The following is a 23,014-nucleotide window of genomic DNA, read 5'->3' as shown; positions in this document are numbered from 1 at the left end:
TGGCTTCCCCCATGCCCAACTCTATGGAGCAGTCTCTCAGAGTTATCTGAGATGCTGTCTCCCTGGCTTGAAGTCCTCAGAATGTCTGCTAAATAAAACATAACTCTCAACTTTTGGATTGTGCACTTTTTTTCAGTCAACAGAAACAATCCAAATGCTCAGTAATTGGAGTTGATTAAATAAACTATGGTTCATATAAACAACTGATTATAATACTAAAAAGTGAGATAGATTCATATATACTGGCATAGAGATAGTAAAAAAAATACATCGTTTAAAAAAGAAGCAAACTGAAAAACAATATAATCAGTATTATACATGCAAAATAATAGTAGCATTAGTATAAGTATGAAACACTAGGAGGCATTAGCAACAAAATGCTGACAATTATTATGGAGATGACAGCCGGAAGGCCTGATGGAAGTTACGGGTTCCTTAACTCTCAAAGTTTTTGTATTTCTGTAAGCTTTAAATTGTGTATAAAGAATGCTTATTAGTAATGTAATAAGAAAAAAATTATGCATTCGATAGATGTTAATCATCAGAACAATTAAACTGCCACATGGGCTGTTTCACTATCTAACCAGTCAAAAGTTTCCTCTCTAAGAGAGGTGTTCGGCTGCTCCCCCATGCCTGCAAGGCCTCTACTTGCCCAGCTTCAAGACAGAAGAAACAGCCCTGAGTCAGCAACAGAGACATCAGTGGTTTAGTGGATAGGGGGAGCTTACCTGTCTGAATCAAGGTCCTAGAGTGACACCCCACTGTGTACGGCGGAGGGCGGGCAGGACACAGGGCAGTCTTTGCTCCCAGGGGCAGGGGAGGGTTAGCAATTATAGGGGGAAGTAACTACAGGTCGACTCATTACCAGGGAAACCAGCCGAGGGGCACGCCCCCTCGCCAGCCCTTTGCTAAGCTATCACTAGCTAGGGCCTGGGGCAAGTATGTAGGAAGGTCAGTCCTGTGAGTCGGGTGTGGGTGAGGCAGGAACCGGTTAAGCAGGGAATGTACAGAGAGCAAGAGAACAGCTACCTCCAGCGGCCTAACCATACAGAAGGTTTTAAAAATATCCACTGCAAAAGGCTGGACATTTAACCTTCAACGCTGCCATTCACCTAATTAGCCATCATGAATCTTTCATCCACAAATACATTTGAAGGCCTTTGAAATCGATTCCTATTCAGACTCTAGCCTTCATAAACAGAAGTCAAGGTGATAGCTGCACCAGAAAGTTCAAAGAATCTGATAAAGCAGTCATCCAAATTCTTATTTGTAGGTGGCCACCTGGTGATCCGGGCAGCAATTCGCTGAAAAGGACAAAAGATGACTGAGTAGGAGTCCCCCCAATCCACAGCCATATGGAATCAAACCGCCTGCGCCGAGCAAGAAAGGAGGCACACACCTCGCTGGCCACCTGCACAGCTGCCGGGTCTTGTTTCATCAGTAAAGTTTCGCCAAACTGCCAATCAGCGGCGACGCTGGACGTAGACGTGCTACGCTGTGACATCAGAACAAGATGGCTGCTCCCTGAAGACTCTCTTCTCCAAAATGTTTGCCCCTCGCTTGTGTCAGGCTCCGAGTTAAAGACTCGGCCTTTCTCCAACCATGTTCTCCTTCCGAAGCTGTGGTCGCTGGGTCGTGGCTTCACTCACCAAACAGCACCATCCGTCTTCCCGGTTCAGCGGTGACAGCGCGGCGCCCTGGACTCCGCACTTCGACGTGGTAGTCATCGGCGGAGGACATGCGGGGACCGAGGCCGCTGCCGCCGCCGCTCGGTGCGGCTCCCGGACTCTGCTGCTCACGCATCGAGTGGACACCATCGGTGAGTAGCGCGGTGTGGGGCTTGCCTGGGACGCAAGCAGCCAGTGCCCTCCTCCTCCCCCTCCCAGTGCCTGGGATGTGGGCAACCTTTTCCCTGCCTTAAGGCTGGTGAGAATCCTGCCGACTGTGGTTTTAGCCTGATTTGTGTTTCGCAGATCAAGCGGGCCCGGGCCAGAGCTCTAAGACTAGGGGCTATTCTGTGGACCGTGGATTGTGCTGCTGCTGAAAAGTAATTAGTGGGGAGGGTGCGGGGGGCTGGGGAGAGGGGGTGCCTTGAGAAAAGGGCAAACTGTAGGAATACTGGCTGATACCTTATTTCATTGTTGCCATTTGCCCTTACTAGCTTGTTGCTTTGGTTAAAGAGTGAAGTAGGACTTCCCTGGTGGCGCAGTGGTTAAAAATCTGCCTGCCAACGCAGGGGACACTGTTGGATCCCTGGTCTGGGAAGATCCCACATGCCGCGGAGCAACTAAGCCCGTGCGCCACAACTACTGAGTCCGAGTGCCACTGAGCCAGCGCTCTGGAGCCCGTGAGCCACAACTACTGAAGCCCCCGCGCCTAGAGCCCGTGCTCCGCAACAAGAGAAGCCACCGCAATGAGAAACCCGTGCACCGCAACTAGAGAAAGCCCATCCATGCGCAGCAACCAAGACCCAACGCAGCCAAAAATAAAAATATATAAATAAATTTATTTTTTAAAGTGAATTAACATTATTAGTACTCGTTTATTAAATGACCATTGTGTTTTTCTCGAGAGTTTGTGAAGCCCTTTTGAAGAACGAGGGTACTTTTTTATTGCATTCTGTATTCCTACTGAATGTTTATTCCCCAGTTTTGTGCTTAGGACGACCCGACAGTGCTTTTTTGCACTTACAGGCTGTGGTTGGACGGCCATAATTTAAACAAGACTCCTCTCTAGCATCATCTTAGATACTAGCTAGGACATTATCCTGTAAATTATGCATGCCTATGTCTTTCCTCTTGCATTTTGCTTAAGAGTGAATAGTAACTGAAATGTTAACTGTGCTTTGTGTACTGAAATACTTTTTAAAACAACCATTCAGCTCATAACTGTGGAGAAATATGCACTGTTAACGGCGATTCTTTTGGAGCGAGGCTATATGATTACCCGAGTAAAAACCAGGAAAGACAATTTAAAAAATCTAATGAACAAAAAAGTATTGAACTAAGATGATCATTAAATAGTATAAGTAATGTAGTTCTGTCAAGGATAAAGGAATTCCCATCAAAACCCATATTCATTAAGTAGTCATTAATATCCTATAAAAATACCCATTGTATTTATACCAATACAATATGACCTAAAGTTTCTTTTTAAATAAATAGATTTCGGAGATATTTTAATAGCTCTTATAGTAATAGATGAGCTTAGTAAATGACAATTCTATCTTAAAATCAAAATCTCATTTTTTTAAGGTAATTTGATGTAGTAGAGTATCAAGTATTTCTGCTTGTCCTCAGAAAGATAGCTTTGGCTGAGAAAGTTGAACTTCCGTAAGAATACAGAATGCAGGAATTGTCCTCTTTCAGTTCAGTCATATCATCTGCAAATAATGAAGTCAGAGTCAGAAAATCTTTTATTTTATACTAACCTGGAAAATAATGCTTTTCGACAAACTATTTTTTGACATTCATGACAAAAGAGCAAAGTCTTGTGACGCTAAATCGGACACTGGCAGGTAGGGTTACCATGATTACTTTAGATCAATAAAGCTTTACCCCTCAACTGAATTTAGGTCGTACTCCCCAAACAGAGCCTCATAGGGAATAGTGTTTACCTAAGTAAATAGTGATTCTGTGTCAAAGGAAGGAGGGAAATAATCTACTGCAGCTGTCATCCCTGTTTTTAGAGCAGGGATGCTGAGGTATAGAATATTAGATAACTTGCCGAGATCACATGGAGCTTATAACTGGTAAATCTAGGAACTGAGCCAGATCTCTTGCTCACTCCTAACCCATGCTCCTAATCACAGCACGATTCAGCCTCCCTCTGGAGACCATGAAAACTTTTGGACGGCTTGTTGGTGGCCACAGCGGATCAGCAGATTGTTGACATAGCTTTCCCACTCTGTACCTCCCGTAGGACTTGGGGGATTTAAAGAGAAGGTATAAAATGTGAATTCTGCTTTCAGGGGGCTTATAATTTATTTATGCAAAATAAGCATAAAGAAAACAGCAGATGGCATTTATGGAAGACACACTTGATTATAACTGAACCAGTGCAAAGGAACTTCTTAAAATTATGCTTGATTTAGGAAGGTTTCATGAGGTAAGAATTTCAAGGTCACATTGAACAGGAAGAGGAAAAGGCAATGTAATGAATGTGTACAAGGGAAAGATTCAAAAGAAACTTCCAGCAATGGTTTGTCTTCCAGGATGCCCTGCATAACTTTTTCTCTTTTTTATATTTTATTTATTTATTTATTTATTTTTGGCTGCATTGGGTCTTTGTTGCTGCGCGCAGGCTTTCTCCAGTTGCAGAGAGCGGGGGCTACTCTTCGTTGCGGTGCGCGGGCTTCTCATTGCGGTGGCTTCTCTTGTTGCAGAGCACGGGCTCTAGAGCGCAGGCTCAGTAGTTGTGGCGCACGGACTTAGTTGCTCCACGGCATGTGGGATCTTCCCGGACCAGGGCTCGAACGCAGGGGGATTCTTAACCACTGTGCCACCAGGAAGTCCCGCCCTGAATAACTCTTGCATCCTGTTGGAACTCGAGCATTTTTAGTGTTTGCTTCAAGTTCTTTTATTTTATCAAGACTCACTATATGCAAGATGCTCATATTTTTATTTTGTTTCTGTCTGTTCTCTTTAGGTCAGATGTCCTGTAATCCTTCCTTTGGTGGCATTGGAAAGGGGCATTTAATGAGAGAAGTTGATGCCTTGGATGGCCTGTGTTCTCGAATCTGTGACCAGTCTGGTGTACATTACAAAGTATTAAACCGGCGCAAGGGACCAGCTGTTTGGGGTCTGAGAGCTCAGATTGATAGGAAACTTTATAAACAGAACATGCAGGTAAGAACAGGGCATGAAAACAGGAAAGATTGTAGTGATTGTTTAACTGTTATGTTTCAGCTTGCGTTCTATTTTGACAGAAAGAAATTCTGAATACACCGCTGCTTACTGTGCAGGAGGGAGCTGTAGAAGACCTCATTCTTACAGAACCAGAGCCTGAGCACACTGGGAAATACCGCGTCAGTGGTGTTGTTTTGGGTGTGTACTGCTTATAGATGATACTAATAGTATCAAACTCCATGTGAGAAATTTATTTTGAGCAGAGTATGGAGATGTTTTGCTTATTCTAGGAAATTGTTGTGTTTTCTGTTCATACATGAGGAAAACTGTATAAAAAATCATACTTCTCCTTTCATTTTGACAACGAAGCTCACATTCTGTACCATCTTATTTTGGGACTCTATAGCCTGCATAATTGTGTATTTGCCTCCTGGTATTTCTTATTTCTGACTTTAAATATTTATAGTTTATATTTTACAGGATTATTATATATGTTTTTTATTTGAGTTTCGTATTAATTTTTAAATTGAAATAACACATGCATGTAATTTTTACAAAAATCAAGTAGAATTTAAATTTGTATGGAAAAACAATTTATCTCTATTATCTCCCTCTACAGACTTAACCACTTAAACATTGATTGGAAGATTTGTGTGTGCACAGTTCATTTTATTGCTTGGGCAACTCTATAGTCTGGTGATTAGGGATTGAACTGGCCTTTTTGTTGGGAACTCCCAAACATCTATGTCTCTTAGTCCTCAGGCGAAGAATCGATCTTCTGCCAGGGGACTGGACTGTTGGCGCCTGCTAGCATTCTAGGAACAAAATGGTAGGAGGACCTGTGCTGAAGAATCTCAGTCATTTAAAATACAGAGATTAACTTATTTTCCCTATTTTAAAATTAATTTTTATTACACATTTATTAGTTTTTTTTGAATGGGGAATACATATAACGGTAAACGGTTTAAAGGAGATGAAAGAAGGTAGAATGAAAAGGTGGACTCTCATCTTGTGCCCCAGGCAGCCAGTTTCCTTCCTCGGGAGCATTACTCATCTCTGGTGTGGTCTTTCTGTGTGTGTGTTTATATTTCCCCCCGACACACATAGCAGTAGCATGTTGCACACACTATTCTGTACTTTTTTTTTTTTCAACCACTTAATCTGTGTTTGGTTTTCTTTGCTTTAGGGAGCTATGTTTCTTAAAAGTTCATGTTTTTGTTCTGTGATTACCTTAGTAACTATGATTTTGTATAATATACTTAACCTTCCCTTTCTTCTGTCAGTGTTGACTGACTTCCCCATGTTGAACACTTACTAGTTTTATTTTCATTTCCCTTTCTCTCCCCTCCCTCCTTTCCCCTCCAGATTTGATGATGATATTGTTTGATTAGTGGAAGGTAGATCTGTCTGCAGGCAAACCTTTATATGCAGATTTCAACTCTTTCTCTCATTTTCAGCCCCCTAGCTTCATTCCTACATTTCTTATATTCAATCCTCCAGTTTCTGAGCCTTTGCACGGCAAGTTGCTTCATTGTCATCAGTATGTTCTCTTCAGGTTCTTGAGTTAAGGCCTTCTCCCCTCTGCTAAATCAGTTATCACTCTTCCAACCACTTTTTTAAAATTTAATTTTATATTGGAGTATAGTTGATTTACAATATTGTGTTAGTTTTAGGGGTACAGCAAAGTGATTCAGTTACACATATATATATATCCATTCTTTTTCAGACTCTTTTCCCCTGTAGGTTATTACAGAATATTGAGTAGAGTTCCATGTGCTATACAGTAGGTCCTTGTTGATTATCTAGTTTATATGTTGTGTGAATATGTTAATCCCAGACTCCCTCCCCACTGCAACCACTTTCTATCTTCTGAAAATATTTTGAAATTTCTCATCTTTTGACAAGTTCTCTCCCATTACTTGTCCTGTGGTTTTATATCTTTTTTGCCCCTTTATTTCATTTTCTTGGAGTTTCAAGAGGGAGAAGAAATCATGTGAGGTGCTCTGTCATATTTAACCAGAAGTCTAAAATTAATTAATTAAAAAAATTAACTGAGAACAACAAAAAGTGTGCGGACGCTGGGGCCGGCCGCGCCGCGCCGCTCGGGGGGCATGTCTCACAGCCCGAACTTGACGGCGCACATGCCTGCCGCCTCCCTCAACGCCTCTGGGAGCGTCCACCCGCCCTCCACCAGTATGGCGACGTCTTCCCAGTACCGCCAGCTGCTGAGTGACTATGGGCCGCCATCTCTGGGCTACGCCCAGGAACCTGGGAAGAGCCAGGTGCCCCAGAGCAAATACGCGGAGCTGCTGGCCATCATCGAAGAGCTGGGGAGAGAGGTCAGACCCCCCCCTCCACGGGCAGCAGGAGCGCGATGGAGAGCCTGAAACGCGGCATCATCCACGCACGAGGCTTGGTGCGGGAGTGCTTGGCTGAAACGGGACGGAAGGCCGGGTCCTGGCTGCCTCGTGAGCCTGGAAGGTTTTCTCTCTTCTTCCGACAGAAGTTACAGTTCATCTCCCCTGTTAGGATGAAACTTTGTTTTCAAAATGGTAACAGTTTTGTTTCTCCTCCCCCCGCCCCTCCCGTGGTTCACCAGGCTCCGAATCTACAGCCTGTAAGATTGAGGAAAGATTTTGTAGTTGATGGGGAGTTTTTGTTTTTGTTTTTTTTTGCGGTACGCGGGCCTCTCACTGCTGTGGCCTCTCCCGTTGCGGAGCACAGGCTCCGGCCGCGCAGGCTCAGCGGCCGTGGCTCACGGGCCCAGCCGCTCCGCGGCACATGGGATCCTCCCGGACCGGGGCACGAACCCGTGTCCCCTGCATCGGCAGGCGGACTCTCAACCACTGCGCCACCAGGGAAGCCCAATGGGGAGTTACATTGTAAATAGTGAGGAACTACCCAGGTGTTTGTTGTTGTTGTTTTTTAAAGCATTGATTCAAAAGAGGCACGTTAAAATTACCTATCTTACAGCAAACTAGTTTGCCTCCAAGATCCCGGTGTCTCGCTCTCCTCTTGAATATATTTATGTTACCCGCATTGTTCTCTGGTCCTTTTCGTAAGCTGATACAAGCTGAAGGGGTTTTTTTTGTAGTGCGGACTTGACAGCATGCTTAACTAGTAGCTGGTCCCCTTGTTTCCCATACACTATAGATTCTGCTTAATGTAATTTCTTTTTTGCTTAAGCATTTGCATGACTATTAGTGCTTTGAAGTCAATTTTAAAACCCAATTTTAGAACCCAGAACCACCTAAATGGTCTTGTCAAAAGACTGAACCTGAGGGCTTCCCTGGTGGTGCAGTGGTTGAGAGTTCGCCTGCCGATGCAGGGGACACGGGTTCGTGCCCCAGTCCGGGAAGATCCCACGTGCCGTGGAGCGGCTGGGCCCGTGAGCCATGGCTGCTGAGCCTGCGCGTCCGGAGCCTGTGCTCCGCAGCGGGAGAGGCCACAACAGTGAGAGGCCTGCGTACCGCAAAAAAAAAAAAAAAAAGCACAAGTTATGAATACAGAAGAAAGAGCAACCTCCAAAACCAAGCCTAACAAGGATCCCAAAATTTTTCCTGAGACTGTATGTAGATTTCAGTTCTGCCTTTCCTGTAAGTTGATCCAAACATCTGGAAGAAAATGGAACTGTTTGCATCTTTTTATTTATTACTCGATGTAATAAGGCTTATTTTCATTAACAGCTTGTAAAAAAAGAAAAATTACCTGAGACTATTCAGTGCTGACAAGATTTTAGGAACATATGTATTGGTGAGAATACATTATGCTTTCCATCCCAGCTTTCTCGGATTCTTGAGATTGATAACATATAGGCTTCTTACTGATTTAAAATCTTTTTCAAGTTTCTAAAGACAAAATTTTTCTGTAGTTTTACTGCAAAATAGTCACGTTCCAATTTGATGCATGGTAACAATTAGAACCTGAGTTTTATTTTGTTTCCTATCCTTTAGTGGATGGAAGTACAGTGTATGCGGAGAGTGTGGTTCTAACTACTGGGACGTTTCTGAGAGGCATGATTGTAATTGGATTGGAGATGCATCCAGCAGGACGTTTAGGGGATCAGCCTTCCATAGGGTTGGCTCAGACTCTGGAGAAGTTGGGGTTTGTGGTGGGAAGATTGAAGACTGGGACTCCGCCCCGGATCGCCAAAGAATCCATTAATTTCAGCATTCTAAACAAGCAGACACCAGATAATCCATCCATACCGTTCAGCTTTATCAATGAGACAGTGTGGATCAAGGTGAGATAATTTATGAAAATCTGGCTTTAAACAGAGGATATAGACTAGCCCTTTTTTTTCTTTTTTTTTTTTTGGTAGCAATTCACTTTTCATCACTATTAGTGTGCAAAAAAAGGATCTTTAAAAGGATTAGCTGATTTGGCTACTTGGGTATTTCCCCATAAATTCTTAAATTTCATTACTTTGATAACTTTGCCTATTTAAACTTTTTGAAGTAGTTTCAGAAAAGTTGTAAGATTGTGAAACTCCTATAAGCCATTGAAATTCACCCATTGTTAATATTTTGCCCTCTCCATATATAGAGACATAGATACATGTATATATTTAATGTATAAAACAATAATATACACATTTATTTATTTTAAATTTATTTATTTTTGGTTGCATTGGGTCTTTGTTGCTGTGCACAGGCTTTCTCTAGTTGCGGCGAGCGGGGGCTACTCTTTGTTGAGGTGCGCGGGCTTCTCATTGCCGTGGCTTCTCGTTGCAGAGCACGGGCTCTAGGGTGCGTGAGCTCAGTAGTTGTGGCGCCCGGGCTGAGTTGCTCCGCGGCATGTGGGATCTTCCTGGACCAGGGCTCAAACCCCTGTCCCCTGCACTGGCAGGCGGATTCTTAACCGCTGCGCCATGAGGGGAGCCCCCCACATTTATTTTTATTCTTTTTTCTTTTCCAGAAACATTTAAAAGTTACAGAGATTATGACCCTTTACCTCGAAATACTTCAGTCTGCATCTCAACTAAGCACAAAGTCATCCTCTTTTATAACCTCAATGCAGTGATGAAATTTGGGGAATTTAACATTGACACAGTGCTGTTATCTAATACAAAATCCATAGATTTTGCTGATTGTCCCAATACTTTTTTTGTCCCAACATTTTTTTTTTCCAATCTAGGATCACATATTGCATTTAATTGTCATTTCCCTTTAATCTGGAACAGTTCCTTAGTCTCTTTTTTTTAAAATAAATTTATTTATTCATTTATTTTTACCTGCGTTGGGTCTTCGTTGCTGCACACAGGTTTTCTTTAGTTGCAGCGAGCAAGGGCTACTCTTCGTTGCAGTGCGCGGGCTTCACATTGCAGTAGCTTCTCTTGTGGAGCACGGGCTCTAGGCGCGTGGGCTTCAGCAGTTGTGGCTCGCGGGCTTCAGTAGTTGTGGCCCATGGACTCTAGAGCGCAGGTTCAGTAGTGGCGCACGGACTTAGTTGCTCCGCGGCATGTGGGTTCTTCCCGAACAGGGCTCGAACCCATGTCCCCTGCACTGGCAGGCGGATTCTTAACCACTGCGCTGCCAAGGAAGCCCGGCACTGATACATTTGAAGATACAGGCTACTTCTACCTATCCTTTGAATTTAAAAAACAAAAAACTATATTATGTGTTTAGAATTAAGGGCTAATATTTGATGGTCCTAGTTTCTGGTGAGTGTTACCCTGATGAGTGGCTCCAAGTGTTGTTATTTTGAGCAAGTGACTTTTGTATTTTCACTTTGGTAAAATGTAAATCATGATGATAGTTTCCTAGTGTGTATATTTTTAAACTTTTTGTTTTTTAGTTTTATTTTTTATTTTTGGCCATGCCACACAGCTTGTGGGATCTCAGTTCCCTGACCGGGGATTGAACCCGTGCCTTCTGCAGTGGCAGCGTGGAGTCCTAAGCACTGGACTACTGAGGAATTTCCTGTTTTGACATTCCTGGTTCACTTTCCTCAAAACTTTGTTCTTGCTTAGTTTTAAAGCAACAATCCCAGACATCACATCATTTCACTGAGATACACTTTGGTACATGTCTTTAACAAATAAGGACTTTGTAAAAATCGACACAGTACTATTATTCACACATAGCAAAACATAATTTCTTAACATCATCTGATATTCAGTGCTCAATTTTCCCTAGTTTTTATAGTTGTTTTTAAATGTTTATTTAAAATGTTTTTTTACAGTTGTTTTATTTGAACCAAGAACCAAATGAGGTCCATACATGACTTTGGATAATATGTCTTATAATAGTTTCCCTCTTTTTTTTTTTTTTTTTTTTACATTTATATGTGGAAGAAACCGAGTCATTTCTTTTCTGAAGTTTCCTACATTCTAGATTTGTCTGATTTCAACCCTCTGGTGCCTTAAACATGTTCCTGCATCCTCTGTATTTCCTGTAAACTGTTGATCTGGAGGCTTGTGTAAATTTAACTTCATCTTTTGGGTTGTTTTTAACAAGCATACTTCACCATTAGCATTTGGCATTATGCATACATTTAATGTCTATAAAAGTAAGTGCATATCATGTGTGGCATTTATTTGAATGAGAGGCAAACTAATAGAGAAGCAAAACAACGTTGTAACTAGTTCCTGTGTTTTAGCCAGAAGATCAGCTGCCATGTTACTTGACTCACACCAACCCTCAAGTGGATGAGATTGTCCTTGAGAACCTTCACCTTAACTGTCACGTTAAGGAAACTACAAGAGGACCCCGGTAAGGACAAAATATCAGTGCTCAGTTACTGTAAGGAACAATGTCAACCCTCTTTTGTTTGTTTCATTAAATTTTTAAATGTCAACGTCCTTTTCTAGATACTGTCCCTCCATTGAAGCAAAGGTTTTGCGTTTTCCAAACCGTCGACATCAGGTTTGGTTGGAACCTGAAGGAATGGATTCTGACCTCATCTACCCACAAGGGTTATCTGTGACACTGCCAGCTGAATTACAAGAGAAAATGATCACATGCATCAGAGGCTTCGAGAAAGCTAAGATGATTCAGCCAGGTAAAGAGAATGCCAGCTGCTCTTCAGTCTGAGCTCAGCATTGCTCAGCAGATGGTGAGGAGATTGCTTAGAGCCTCAGGACACAAAGCCCAACATCTGTGCGTTTAAAATTGTCTTCGTTTTTAAAGGGCGTTTCATGATAATCTTTGCATCTCTACCTTGAGGCAAATCCAGCACTGTTTTTATTACTTTTTTACCATTTATCCTTTGGCCAGGCTATGGTGTTCAGTATGATTACTTGGACCCCCGTCAGATCACTCCTTCTCTCGAGACTCATTTGGTGCAGCGGCTCTTCTTTGCTGGACAGATAAATGGCACGACTGGTTATGAGGAAGCTGCAGCTCAAGTAAGAGGTCGTTCAGATGTTACTGAACAGAAAAGGACTATTTAACTGGTGTTCCTCCTCTTGATGTCTGTTAGGATAGCTATATAGAGCTTAGATACAGCTCATAACTACAGTAGAAGACTTATTATTCTGTTTCAGAGTATACAACAGGATTTTAAAACCACTGTGCCTTTATTACTCTTTTCTGAGCTCCTAGATCCAATAGCATATTTCGATTAGATTTATTATATTGCTTCTGAAATTTAAAAAAAAAGAAAATTTAGTTCTTTTAAACTAACTTTATTGAAAATTACCCTATTATTATTCCTTTATAAGCAGAAACTTATGTTATTGTTAGTTGTAAGTAGGAAAAGGCTAAAAAAGTCTTACAAGTGGATTTTTTTTTTTTTTTTGCGGTACGCGGGCCTCACACTGTTGTGGCCTCTCCCGTTGTGGAGCACAGGCTCCAGACGCGCAGGCTCAGCGGCCATGGCTCATGGGCCCAGCCGCTCCACGGCACGTGGGATCTTCCCGGACCGGGGCACGAACCCGTGTCCCCTGCATTAGCAGGCGGACTCTAAACCACTGCGCCACCAGGGAAGCCCCTTACAAGTGAATTTTTTTAAAAAAAAGATTAGCCCACCTAGGTTTATTAGTAATATTAGATATTTTTGAAAACAGTGAATCATAGCATTCTAAACTGGTACATTACCCGTATTCTGTTTCTGAATATGGACCACATTTTCTGTCTTTGTTCTATCCCTGCTGGGCAGGGCCTGCTTTCTCACTCCCTGAGCCGTTTTTTCCAGGTAGTATCTGAATAGGATAGCTCTTTGTTCAGTTCATAATGGCCTTTTAAACATTTCAGTCCTCTTGTAGGGTGTGATAGCTGGAATCAATGCAAGTCTTCGGGTCAGACACAAGCCTCCTTTTGTCATTAGTCGAACAGAAGGCTACATAGGAGTCTTGATCGATGACCTCACCATGCTGGGTACCAACGAACCATACCGCATGTTTACCAGCCGAGCTGAGTTCCGCTTGTCACTGCGTCCTGACAACGCCGACAGCAGGCTCACGTTCCGAGGTAACTCTTCACTGAGTCTTGCAACCAGATTTCCTCTCCTTTAAGACCTCTTTCATTATAGTCTCTCCCTCCCCCTTCTAGGGTACAAGGAAGCTGGTTGTGTGTCCCAACAACGATATGAAAGGGCTACTTGGATGAAGTCTTCTTTAGAAGAAGGCATTTCTGTGCTAAAATCCATTGAGTTTCCAAGTTCTAAATGGAAAAACTTAATCCCAGAGGCTTCTATAAGTATTGGTAAAAGTCTACCTCTCAGGTATGCATTTTTAATGTAGACCTTTCTTACTTTTAAAGAAAAATGAAATCATTTCAGAGAGATATTACCTATAAATTCCCTACCTGCACATTTTAAATGAATGCAGCTAGTACATTTGCTTCTTTTCAGAATCCTTTAGATGTAACTTATCTCTTTATTCACTAATGACAATATATACGATTCTAAGTTATTTTCATTTTTTATTTAATTTCTCTGTGGCTCCCATTGAGTTCTTCTGGCTTGCCTAAGATTTAGGGGGTACAAACCAAGAAATAGAGTAATCTGCTTTCTTTTTTAGGCAGGGAGCAACTGGAGTGGTCTCATCTTGCCTGTGAGGTATAGCAGGGAAACTTCGACTAAGCATAGTGTTATAAATTCTTTGGACTTACTTGAAGAGTCCCTTGCTACATTTTAGGGTTCTTTTTGTCCTTGTTTTTACCATTCTGGTTATATGGACTCTTAAGTCTAAAGGGCATTAATATAGAGCTTTTTTGCCTCAGAGGTATGTTCCTGAAAACCTTGCATAATTCAAAATCTGCATCTTTCACCACTGCTTTTTCCCATTTAAAAAAATGTAAGCTAATTGGGGGTGCAGGGTGCTCAGAAGGCATAAATCTACAATCATTGTATCTTAGAAGCACACATGCTGGCTTGATCTTGCAACTGTGTCTCCAGTATGTTTTTCCTTTATAGTTTTCCTTGATTTCCAACCCCTGTTTTCCTTGTGAGGGATTCTGTGGACTTAAAGGTATACCCATTTTAATGCCACTTTTTATTATCTCTAATCTTTCCAAGTGCTCTCCCCTTAACTAACAGCCAGACATAGCATGTCTTTGTTTGGCTTTCATGTCATCACAGTGTTTTATTGTTTACGATTTCTGTTCCCAAATTTTCATTTTCACAGGAATTTCCCAAAGCACTGGCACTATGGTTAGAGGATAGTAAGCAGGTTTTTAGTTATAGTAACAGTAAGTAATAAATAACCTGCATAGTAGTCACCCAAACCGGGGGATCTCACTCACAGGAAAGACAGCCTGGTTCACAAATAAGGGTGCTGGATGTATTTGTTTACCAGCTAAGTGGTACTGGGAGATGGTAGTAGTATAAACATAGTTTTATAATTCGCTCAGTTGTCCAGCTTTTTGTTTGGTAAATTTAAGAGGGTTCACGTTATTTCAAACTTTGCAAAAGAATTTATAACATTATGCTTTGTTTAGATCAAATATTGCACTATTTCAAATTTTGTATAATTAGAATTTGCATTCAGTGTGACTAATGTGGATTGAGGTCTTGGTGAGAGCATGGGAAGTGACTGTTTTCAACACAGTTTAAAATGCGAACTGATGAATAAAAATATGAAAAAGGAGGCTGTCAGTTTTATGTTTTTACCTGACTAATCCCATGAGTAGCCATTTTGTTAAGGTGATTTTTTTTTAAAACAGTAATTTGGCCAAATGCTTTCCTTGTTTATTCAGGTGTCTTTCATTTCAGAAGGAAGCGGTGACAGTGACGGGGCCTCATGTTGATTTCATCAGAATATTTATAGTCTAGAGTTCAGCCTCCCTAAAAGAACCCACTTTATCAGTTCCTAGATATGTAAAGCTAAAAAGATAGAAACTTGGGCAAAGGACATGTGTTGCATCTGCGGCACACGTGGTGGGCTTTGTGCCGGCCCTGAGAAGTTGAGCTGGACTTCGAGCTGACAGTTTGACAGAAGAGATCCACAGGTGCACACACATCTCCTGTCATGATTACAGGGAAACGCGCTAACCTGCCAGGTAGCACAGAAACTGTCTCGTGTTCTGTGGAAGTGTGCGAGCTTGTCCTTCTGTGCCAGAACTCTGCACTCTGAGGCTTAGGCTTCGTTCAAAGCTGGTCTTGAAGTTTGGGCCTACAAACAGCTCCAAGCCTTATAAACAAATTATTTAAAACCTTTTTAATAGTTAAATGGTCACAGGCTTTTCTTTGAGGTCACTATCCTGCAAGATTCCACGGTAGCTGCGGAAGGTGTGTTCCAGCATGTTCTATAATTTCTCAAAGGACAACCCCTTTCTTTTGGAGTTTAGGGTTATTTGGTTTCATTCTAGCTTATCTGATGAGGCCTCTGAAATTAGTTGACATAATTCATTTCGTGGAGCACAACAAAGTTGACAGCTCCTTGTGGAGAGAGGGTGTCTGGCCTTTCCTGGGCCGTCTGAGGAAGAGATGAGTCAGGCATCTGTAGAGGGTGGTGATGCATGACCCTGGTGATAGGATGAGCTGTAAAGAAGGCATCTGGGAGGCCTGGAAGAACTTGGGACCCCAGGATGGGCAGAGCTGACTTTCTGTTGCCTAGATAATTAATTGGTTTAATTGGTTTTGGGTGGGCAGAGTTGATCAAAAAAGCAATCTGTTAAAAGAGGGAAAGATCGAAGTAAACAAAAATAAAATTAAGGAAGTAAATTTAGGGAAACTGTACAGATCAGTGAGGCCTTGTGAGAACCAAACAAAATGAGAAGGAAACTGCGGATATTTTGCAGTCTTAGAGCAAGCAGGAGATCTTCAGCTGGTTCCGAGCACACGTGCAAACGCATTCACAGGACGTGGGCTTAATGTGACTTAGATGTAAATTCTTACGGAGTTCAATCAAACCCTTGTTACCAGAGGACATTCTATCCTTACAAGAAAGGGACGACAGGGCTTCCCTGGTGGTGCAGTGGTTGAGAGTCCGCCTGCCGATGCAGGGGACGCGGGTTCGTGCCCCGGTCCGGGAGGATCCCACATGCCGCGGAGCGGCTGGGCCTGTGAGCCATGGCCTCTGAGCCTGTGCATCCGGAGCCTGTGCTCCGCAGCGGGAGAGACCACAACAGTGAGAGGCCCGCGTACCGCAAAAAAAAAAGAAAGAAAGGGATGACAAGTAGATTATTGCAGTGCTACCAGCAACTTATCCCTCATGATAAAGGAAGAGTTGAGAATCACATGCCAACCTTCTTGAGGTCCTACTGTGTTGCAGTTGCTGCTGCGTTTGCTCACTGTACTTGGGAAGAATTAGAAATATATTGATATTATTTATTCTGAGATTTGTATTATTTTCAGGGAATCTTGTTCTTAATCTGCTGGATATAATATGGACCCCTGTGTTAATGGAACTTTTGTGTACTTGTAGAGCTCTCGATGTTCTGAAGTATGAGGAAGTTGACATGGAGTTGTTGGCCAGGGCTGTCCCAGAGCCCTTGAAGAAGTACACCAGATGTGGAAAGCTCGCCGGAAGACTGAAGATAGAAGGTACAAAATACTTTTTACTTAGGATGTCTGTATGTTCTCCTTCCCTTTCGTGCAAATTGTGAATGGACGGCAGATCCACGAAGAGCTCTCTGTCAAGCGGAGCCATTATTACCATAGGACCAGCATCATCTTAGGTTCTGACCACTCAGAGTGGGGTTCCAGATAGCATTGCAACATGTGGGAGCATGCTAGGGATGCACAATCTCAGGCTCCACCCCAGACCCACTGAGTGAGCACCTGCTTTTTAACAAGATCCCTACATGATTTGTGTGTATATTTCATGTTTGGGAAGTGCTACTGTACAGCTCTCCTTTAAAACAAACAAACAAAAAAAAAAACCCTTTTTTTTACATCCCCCCTTTTTCTTTAGATTTTTTTTCCCTCCCCCACCCTGCTGCTAAATTATAAGATCTAATGCAAACATGATCAAGGTGTGTTCCAGACTTGTAAACTTGCCTGTTGTAAGAAAGTAATCTTTATTATTTTTTTTATATTTGTTAATTAATTTATTATTAATTCACTTATTTTGGCTGCACCAGGTCTTAGTTGTGGCATGCAGGGTCTTTAGTTGCAGCCCGTGGAATTCCTTAGTTGGAGCATGCGAACTCTAAGTTGCGGCATGCATGCGGGATCTAGTTCCCTGACCAGTGATCGAACCCGGGACCCCTGCATTGGGAGTGCAATGTCTTACCCACTGGACCACCAGGGTAGTCCCTACATTTTCCCCATTTTAATGTTCTAATAATGAGAAAAATAATGCTGTCTTTGACAATATATTGAAATACTCTTCCATTAACAAATACTTACCTTGTATCAGGCAAAGAAATCCAGTCTGCCCTTGTACATTATTATAACATTTGGTGTGCTCTCATACTCTTCATCAATATATTGACCATCAAAGTCACATGTGACTTTTGGAGTTGCACTGAATTTTTTTAAAGTTTTTCTTTATTTAAAAAAATTTCAAAGATAAACAGAAATACTGAAAATAACATTAGCTTGTGCATTGTGATAGATTTTTTTTCCTCCCATGGAAAATTATGTGGAGAAAAAGGCAGGGAACAGAATGAGATGGGGGAGAAGCGTAGGAAAAGCAGGATAATGATGGATTGTTCAAACAGGAAAGGACTTTAAGCTCCTTGGGGACCAGCGAAGGTGCTAAGAATGCTGCATTCCTTCTAGCAGTGATAATTTTCTTTCCGTTCCAGAGAGGTCTGTCACCTTGCTCTACTTTGGCTGCATATATAGGATGACCCAAGTGCTACCTATCATTCTTCCAAATGACCAGACCCTAGTCATTTGCTAACATGTAAGAAATATTGTTAACCTTTTATCTCAACGCCATGACCTTTCTATTGAGTAAAAATTACTTTATTGAACATTTAGGCTGTTAGCATCTGGCTGTTATACTTTAAACTTGGTGTGCAGTTTTGTTTTGTCCAATAAATCATCCAGAATAATTATCTTTAACTTGTTTATAGGAAACCCTGACTTCAGCCACGGAGTAGCTACTGTTTTGCCTTGTTCTTAAAAGACTCTGGCATATATAAAGACTCTAGTTTATATCCATGGCTTAAAAGAAACTACACTAAGTTAAAAAATAACACATATCAGTGGTTTTCAAATCACTGCCTGGATCCTCCACTAGACAAGTTTCTTCAAGAAACTGCGAGGCAGAAATTAGTTTCAGATTCTTTTTTGTAGTTATCTCTCACGTTTTGCTGTATACATATTTGAAAGATTAAATATATCTTTAACATATACATTACCTCTTCATTTATATTCTGTGATCCTACAAAGAGTCTATTCATGAGTCATAAAATTTCATTCCAATTTGTTGTACTAATTCGTTATATATTGTATTAATCACATGCATTATTTCATGTGATACTTAAATGTGTCCTGTGAAGGATAGCTATTCGCATTATGTCTTAATTGTACAGATAAGTAAGTGATAACTTGCCCAGCATCACCCAATTGGTGAGTGGCAGAACTGGGATCTGAACCTAGCATGTCTGACTGTAAGGCCTGTGCACCTCACAACCATCCTTTGTTGTCATAAAGACCATTGTGAGTCCTCCCAGTCATCCCTTAACATTTCTAGATAAAGCAGCTGAGGCCCAGAAGGATAATGATGTGTCCGTAGTTAGAGGGTAGTTTACTGGCAGAGCCAGGCTCAGAGCTGAGATTTTCTGGCTGCCAGTCAGGTGATGGAAGCAGATACTGCCAGAACCTTTAGGGAAGACTTGCTTTCTTAAACAGGACAGAATGACCACCTCAATTTAGGTTTTAAAACAGGTTTTGGATTTATTTTTCTAAGAACAGAATGCTTTAATTACAAAATAATTGCTGAATGATCTAACTTCTGAATAACACCTTAGTTAAATTATTTAAATTACGTTATCACCTAAGAAGATCTACTTTTTAAAATTATAGCTTTATATGGACATAATTTAGAAAACCATCTTCTTGGAGAAACATCTTTTTTAAAATTTATTTATTTATTTATTTATTTATGGCTGTGTTGGGTCTTTGTTGCTGCGTGCGGGCCTTCTCTAGTTGTGGCGAGCGGGGGCTACTCTTAGTTGCGGTGCGTGGGCTTCTCATTGCGGTGGCTTCTCTTGTTGCGGAGCACGGGCTCTAGGTGCATGGGCTCAGTAGTTGTGGCTCGCGGGCTCTAGAGCGCAGGCTCAGTAGTTGTGGCTCACTGGCTTAGTTGCTCCACGACATGTGGGATCTTCCCGGACCAGGGCTCGAACCCGTGTCCCCTGCATTGGCAGGTGGATTCTTAACCACTGTGCCACCAGGGAAGCCCTTGGAGAAACATCTTTAGGACTTAAAATTCAAACCTACGGCCTATTGAAGGAAATGTTCCACCAAAATTTGTACTGAGAAGGAAAGCAATTTCTTTTTTTACTTTTAATTTTCTAGATTTTTGAAATGAAAAGGACATGGAATAAACTACCATACAGAATGTTGTAGTTAATACGCAAGATACTCCCTCTCTTTATTCTAGCCTCAATGCCCTCATCTGTGAAAGGGAACACCTACCCCACCTGTCTCATGGTACTGAGATCATGTATGCAAAAGCTCTCTGTAAATTGTAAAAAACTAAAAATGTAAGTTGTTAATGTAATCTGCATATCATCATTAATTTTGTTCACCAGCCACATATGAATCAGTGTTGTTCCATCAGCAACAAGAAATAAAGGAAGTTCAGCGAGATGAAGCTCTCCAGCTGCCAGAAGACCTGGATTATTTGACTCTCAGGGATGTGCCTTTGTCCCATGAAGTTCGAGAGAAGCTACATTTCAGTCGCCCACAGACGGTAAGAAAACAGGCAGTGGGTAGGAACGGTTTATAAAGAGCCAGAGCTTTAATTTTTAAAACCTGGATTTACAGTGACCACGTAACTAATTTTTATTTCATCATAAACAGCTTAACCTCTTATTTTCATATTCTCTTTGTATGACAGATGTCAGTATGTTTTTATGAGATGAAAAAGCTTAGTCTAAATAAGTAACTGGAAGTCAAGAATTGGGTTGATTATAATTATCCTCTAGTCCCAACCTTGTGTTAAACTGTCAGTGCAAACTTGTATATATGCATGACTTAAAAGAAACTACTTTAGGTTAAAACAGAATATATATCACTAGTTTTCAAATCACTACTTGGATCCCTGCCCTAGGGATTCCATAGTGTTGTGTTCGGAGCCACTAGGAGGAAGAAGGGGGCCAAAGAGGCCCCCCACCCCATGCTCCTGCTTGTGTGTGTGTGTGTGTGTGTGTGTGTCTATGTGTGTTTTGCATTTGCGTGAGTGCATGTGCACCCAGCTGTAAACATCTGGCAAAAACTTTATAGTATATAATATTGGACTTGTAATAACAAATATTTAAAGACTGGTAGGCTGTATTTATTGATTCTGAGACACATTTTAACACCTCTGAAACTGGGTTGTATCTTAAAAATTGATGGTGTATCATAGTTTAATGGGCAGTGGGTTGTGTTTGTTTTGGTTTTGGTAATGGTTCATAAAAATAAAGGGGCACTTAACAAAACCATAGTCTGCAAAAATTTTTGAAAAAAATGGTTTTTAAAGGGAGGAGTGATTTCATGGTGTTCATGAATTTAACATGGTGTTCTTAGTAAAAGTCATTGTGGAAAGTGGGCAAAGAGGCTCTAAGTTTTTTTTTTTTTTTTTTTTTTTTTTTTTTTTTTTTTTTTTTTTGCTATACGCGGGCCTCTCACTGTTGTGGCCTCTCCCGCTGCGGAGCACAGGCTCCGGACACGCAGGCCCAGCGGCCATGGCTCACGGGCCCAGCTGCTCCGCAGCATGTGGGATCTTCCCAGACCGGGGCACGAACCCGTGTTCCCTGCATTGGCAGGCGGACTCTCAACCACTGCGCCACCAGGGAAGCCCGGCTCTAAGTTTTATAACTGTATCCTATTCATACTGGGTTATGTTTCTGTGGATACTCACGGGCTGCACTGCACAGTATGATAGCCATTAGCCAAATGTGACCATTGACAGTAATTAAAATTAAAAATTCAACTCTTCAGTCATACTAGCCACATTTCAAGTGCTCAGTAGCCACAATAGGCTATTGGCTACCATATTGGACAGTGCATTTTTACTGTGCAAATGTTATAGAAAATTTACATTATCACAGAAAATTGAATTGCATAGAACTGGTCATCGGAGTTCACCTCTTATCCAAAATTCTAAAATACAAAAAGCTCTGACACACGTTTGCTACAGACTCATTTGGTGGCAAAACAGACCTGAACTGATGACGTCTTTATACCACTTGGAGTGAATAATTCATACATTTCACTGTAAAAATATACCACAGAAATATCACTGAGATTAATTATAGGGTGCTGCCCAACACACTGCTAGTGATATTAGATTAGTTTAATGAAGAGAAAAGGTTAGGTACTCTAACATCTGTTAGTTACATGATCTTGGACAACTCATTTTAATGTCTCTGAGCCTCAGTTTCCCGTTTGTAAAATGAAGATATTAATTATAACCACATTTCTTTTATCTACTTTCTGAGTTATTTTGAAGATACATTAAGATAATAGTTTTAAAAATATTTCATAAACTGTAACATACAGATTGTTACCAGGAGGAAAATAGATTTGCTTATAATTGACATAGCTTATTTATGTTTCTCTTGCGGTTTTAATTCCTAGATTGGGGCTGCCAGTCGTATACCTGGAGTGACACCTGCTGCCATCATCAATCTGCTCAGATTTGTGAAGACCACTCAGCAAAGACAGGCAGCTATGGATAGATTGCCCAAAACTGATCAACATTTATGTAATACAGACAAACTTGAAGATAGACAGTTATAGCTTTCTATTCATAGAAGACTTTTAATCAATACAAGAGTATAGATAGGAGATAAGATGTATTTTTTTAGCTTACTATTAGTAACAAAGTTTATTTACCTAATTAAATCCAATCTAATCTTAATCGCTCCTGACAATGTACAAAATTCTTTTCTCAAAGTTCCTTTTTCACAAACGTTTTATCACTTTTTATATGATTTGTCCCTTAGTCTTCCCCATCCAGAAACAAACAGCTCTAGCATCCAGAAACAAACAGCTCTAGGACACAATTATTATCATCATTTTTCCTCAACAAAAATATCTCCATTCTTGGGCTTCCCTGGTGGCACAGTGGTTAAGAATCTGCCTGCCAACGCAGGGGACACAGTTTCAAGCCCTGGTCTGGGAAGATACCACATGCCGCGGAGCAACTAAGCCCATACGCCACAACTACTGAGCCTGTGCTCTAGAGCCCGTGAGCCACAACTACTGAGCCCGTGTGCCACAACTACTGAAGCCCGTGCACCTAGAGCCCGTGCTCTGCAACAAGAGAAGCCATCGCAATGAGAAACCCACGCACCGCAACCAAGTGTAGTCCCCGCTCGCTGCAACTAGAGAAAGCCCATGCACAGTAACAAAGACAAAATGCAGCCAAAAATAAAAATAAGTAAAATAAATTAAAAAAAAAAAAACTCCATTCTTTATACCTTCCCTCGCCGACGACACATATCCTACTTGCTTTACACAGTGAAATACTTCCCTTATCATTTTTAGTAGCTTTAATTACATATTACAATTTTTAACCCTTAAAAGCCTTAACAAAACCAAGAAACAAGTAATTCAACTGTTACACCAGCATTTACTGACTGACAAACTTATGAACATATTCCATAACCTCTAAA

General features: G+C 41.4%; 1 protein-coding gene and 1 pseudogene across 2 annotated transcripts; both read left to right on the top strand.

Annotated features, from left to right (window-relative positions):
* Window positions 1–1,602: 1,602 nt before the first annotated feature.
* On the top strand, window positions 1,603–22,136 carry MTO1 (mitochondrial tRNA translation optimization 1; the record flags this gene model as incomplete). The annotated part of the gene is made up of 12 exons (XM_079716180.1): window positions 1,603–1,819; window positions 4,648–4,847; window positions 4,928–5,045; window positions 8,801–9,090; window positions 11,448–11,560; window positions 11,659–11,849; window positions 12,065–12,195; window positions 13,054–13,258; window positions 13,340–13,511; window positions 16,657–16,775; window positions 19,943–20,103; window positions 21,975–22,136. 12 exons carry the CDS (start codon window positions 1,603–1,605, stop codon window positions 22,134–22,136), a joined length of 2,079 nt encoding a protein of 692 aa, XP_079572306.1.
* LOC307061675 (cyclin-dependent kinase 2-associated protein 1-like) lies at window positions 6,959–8,044 on the top strand (annotated as a pseudogene). Its single transcript has 2 exons — window positions 6,959–7,315; window positions 8,034–8,044. The product of its transcript is annotated as a cyclin-dependent kinase 2-associated protein 1-like (transcript).
* Window positions 22,137–23,014: the final 878 nt, after the last annotated feature.

The sequence above is a fragment of the Hyperoodon ampullatus genome (assembly GCF_949752795.1).
Source record: "Hyperoodon ampullatus genome assembly, chromosome: 12".
In the NCBI taxonomy this organism is placed as follows: Eukaryota; Metazoa; Chordata; class Mammalia; order Artiodactyla; family Ziphiidae; genus Hyperoodon; species Hyperoodon ampullatus.
Note: the sequence above shows the minus strand (reverse complement) of the source record. Positions and strands in the feature narration are given on the sequence as shown.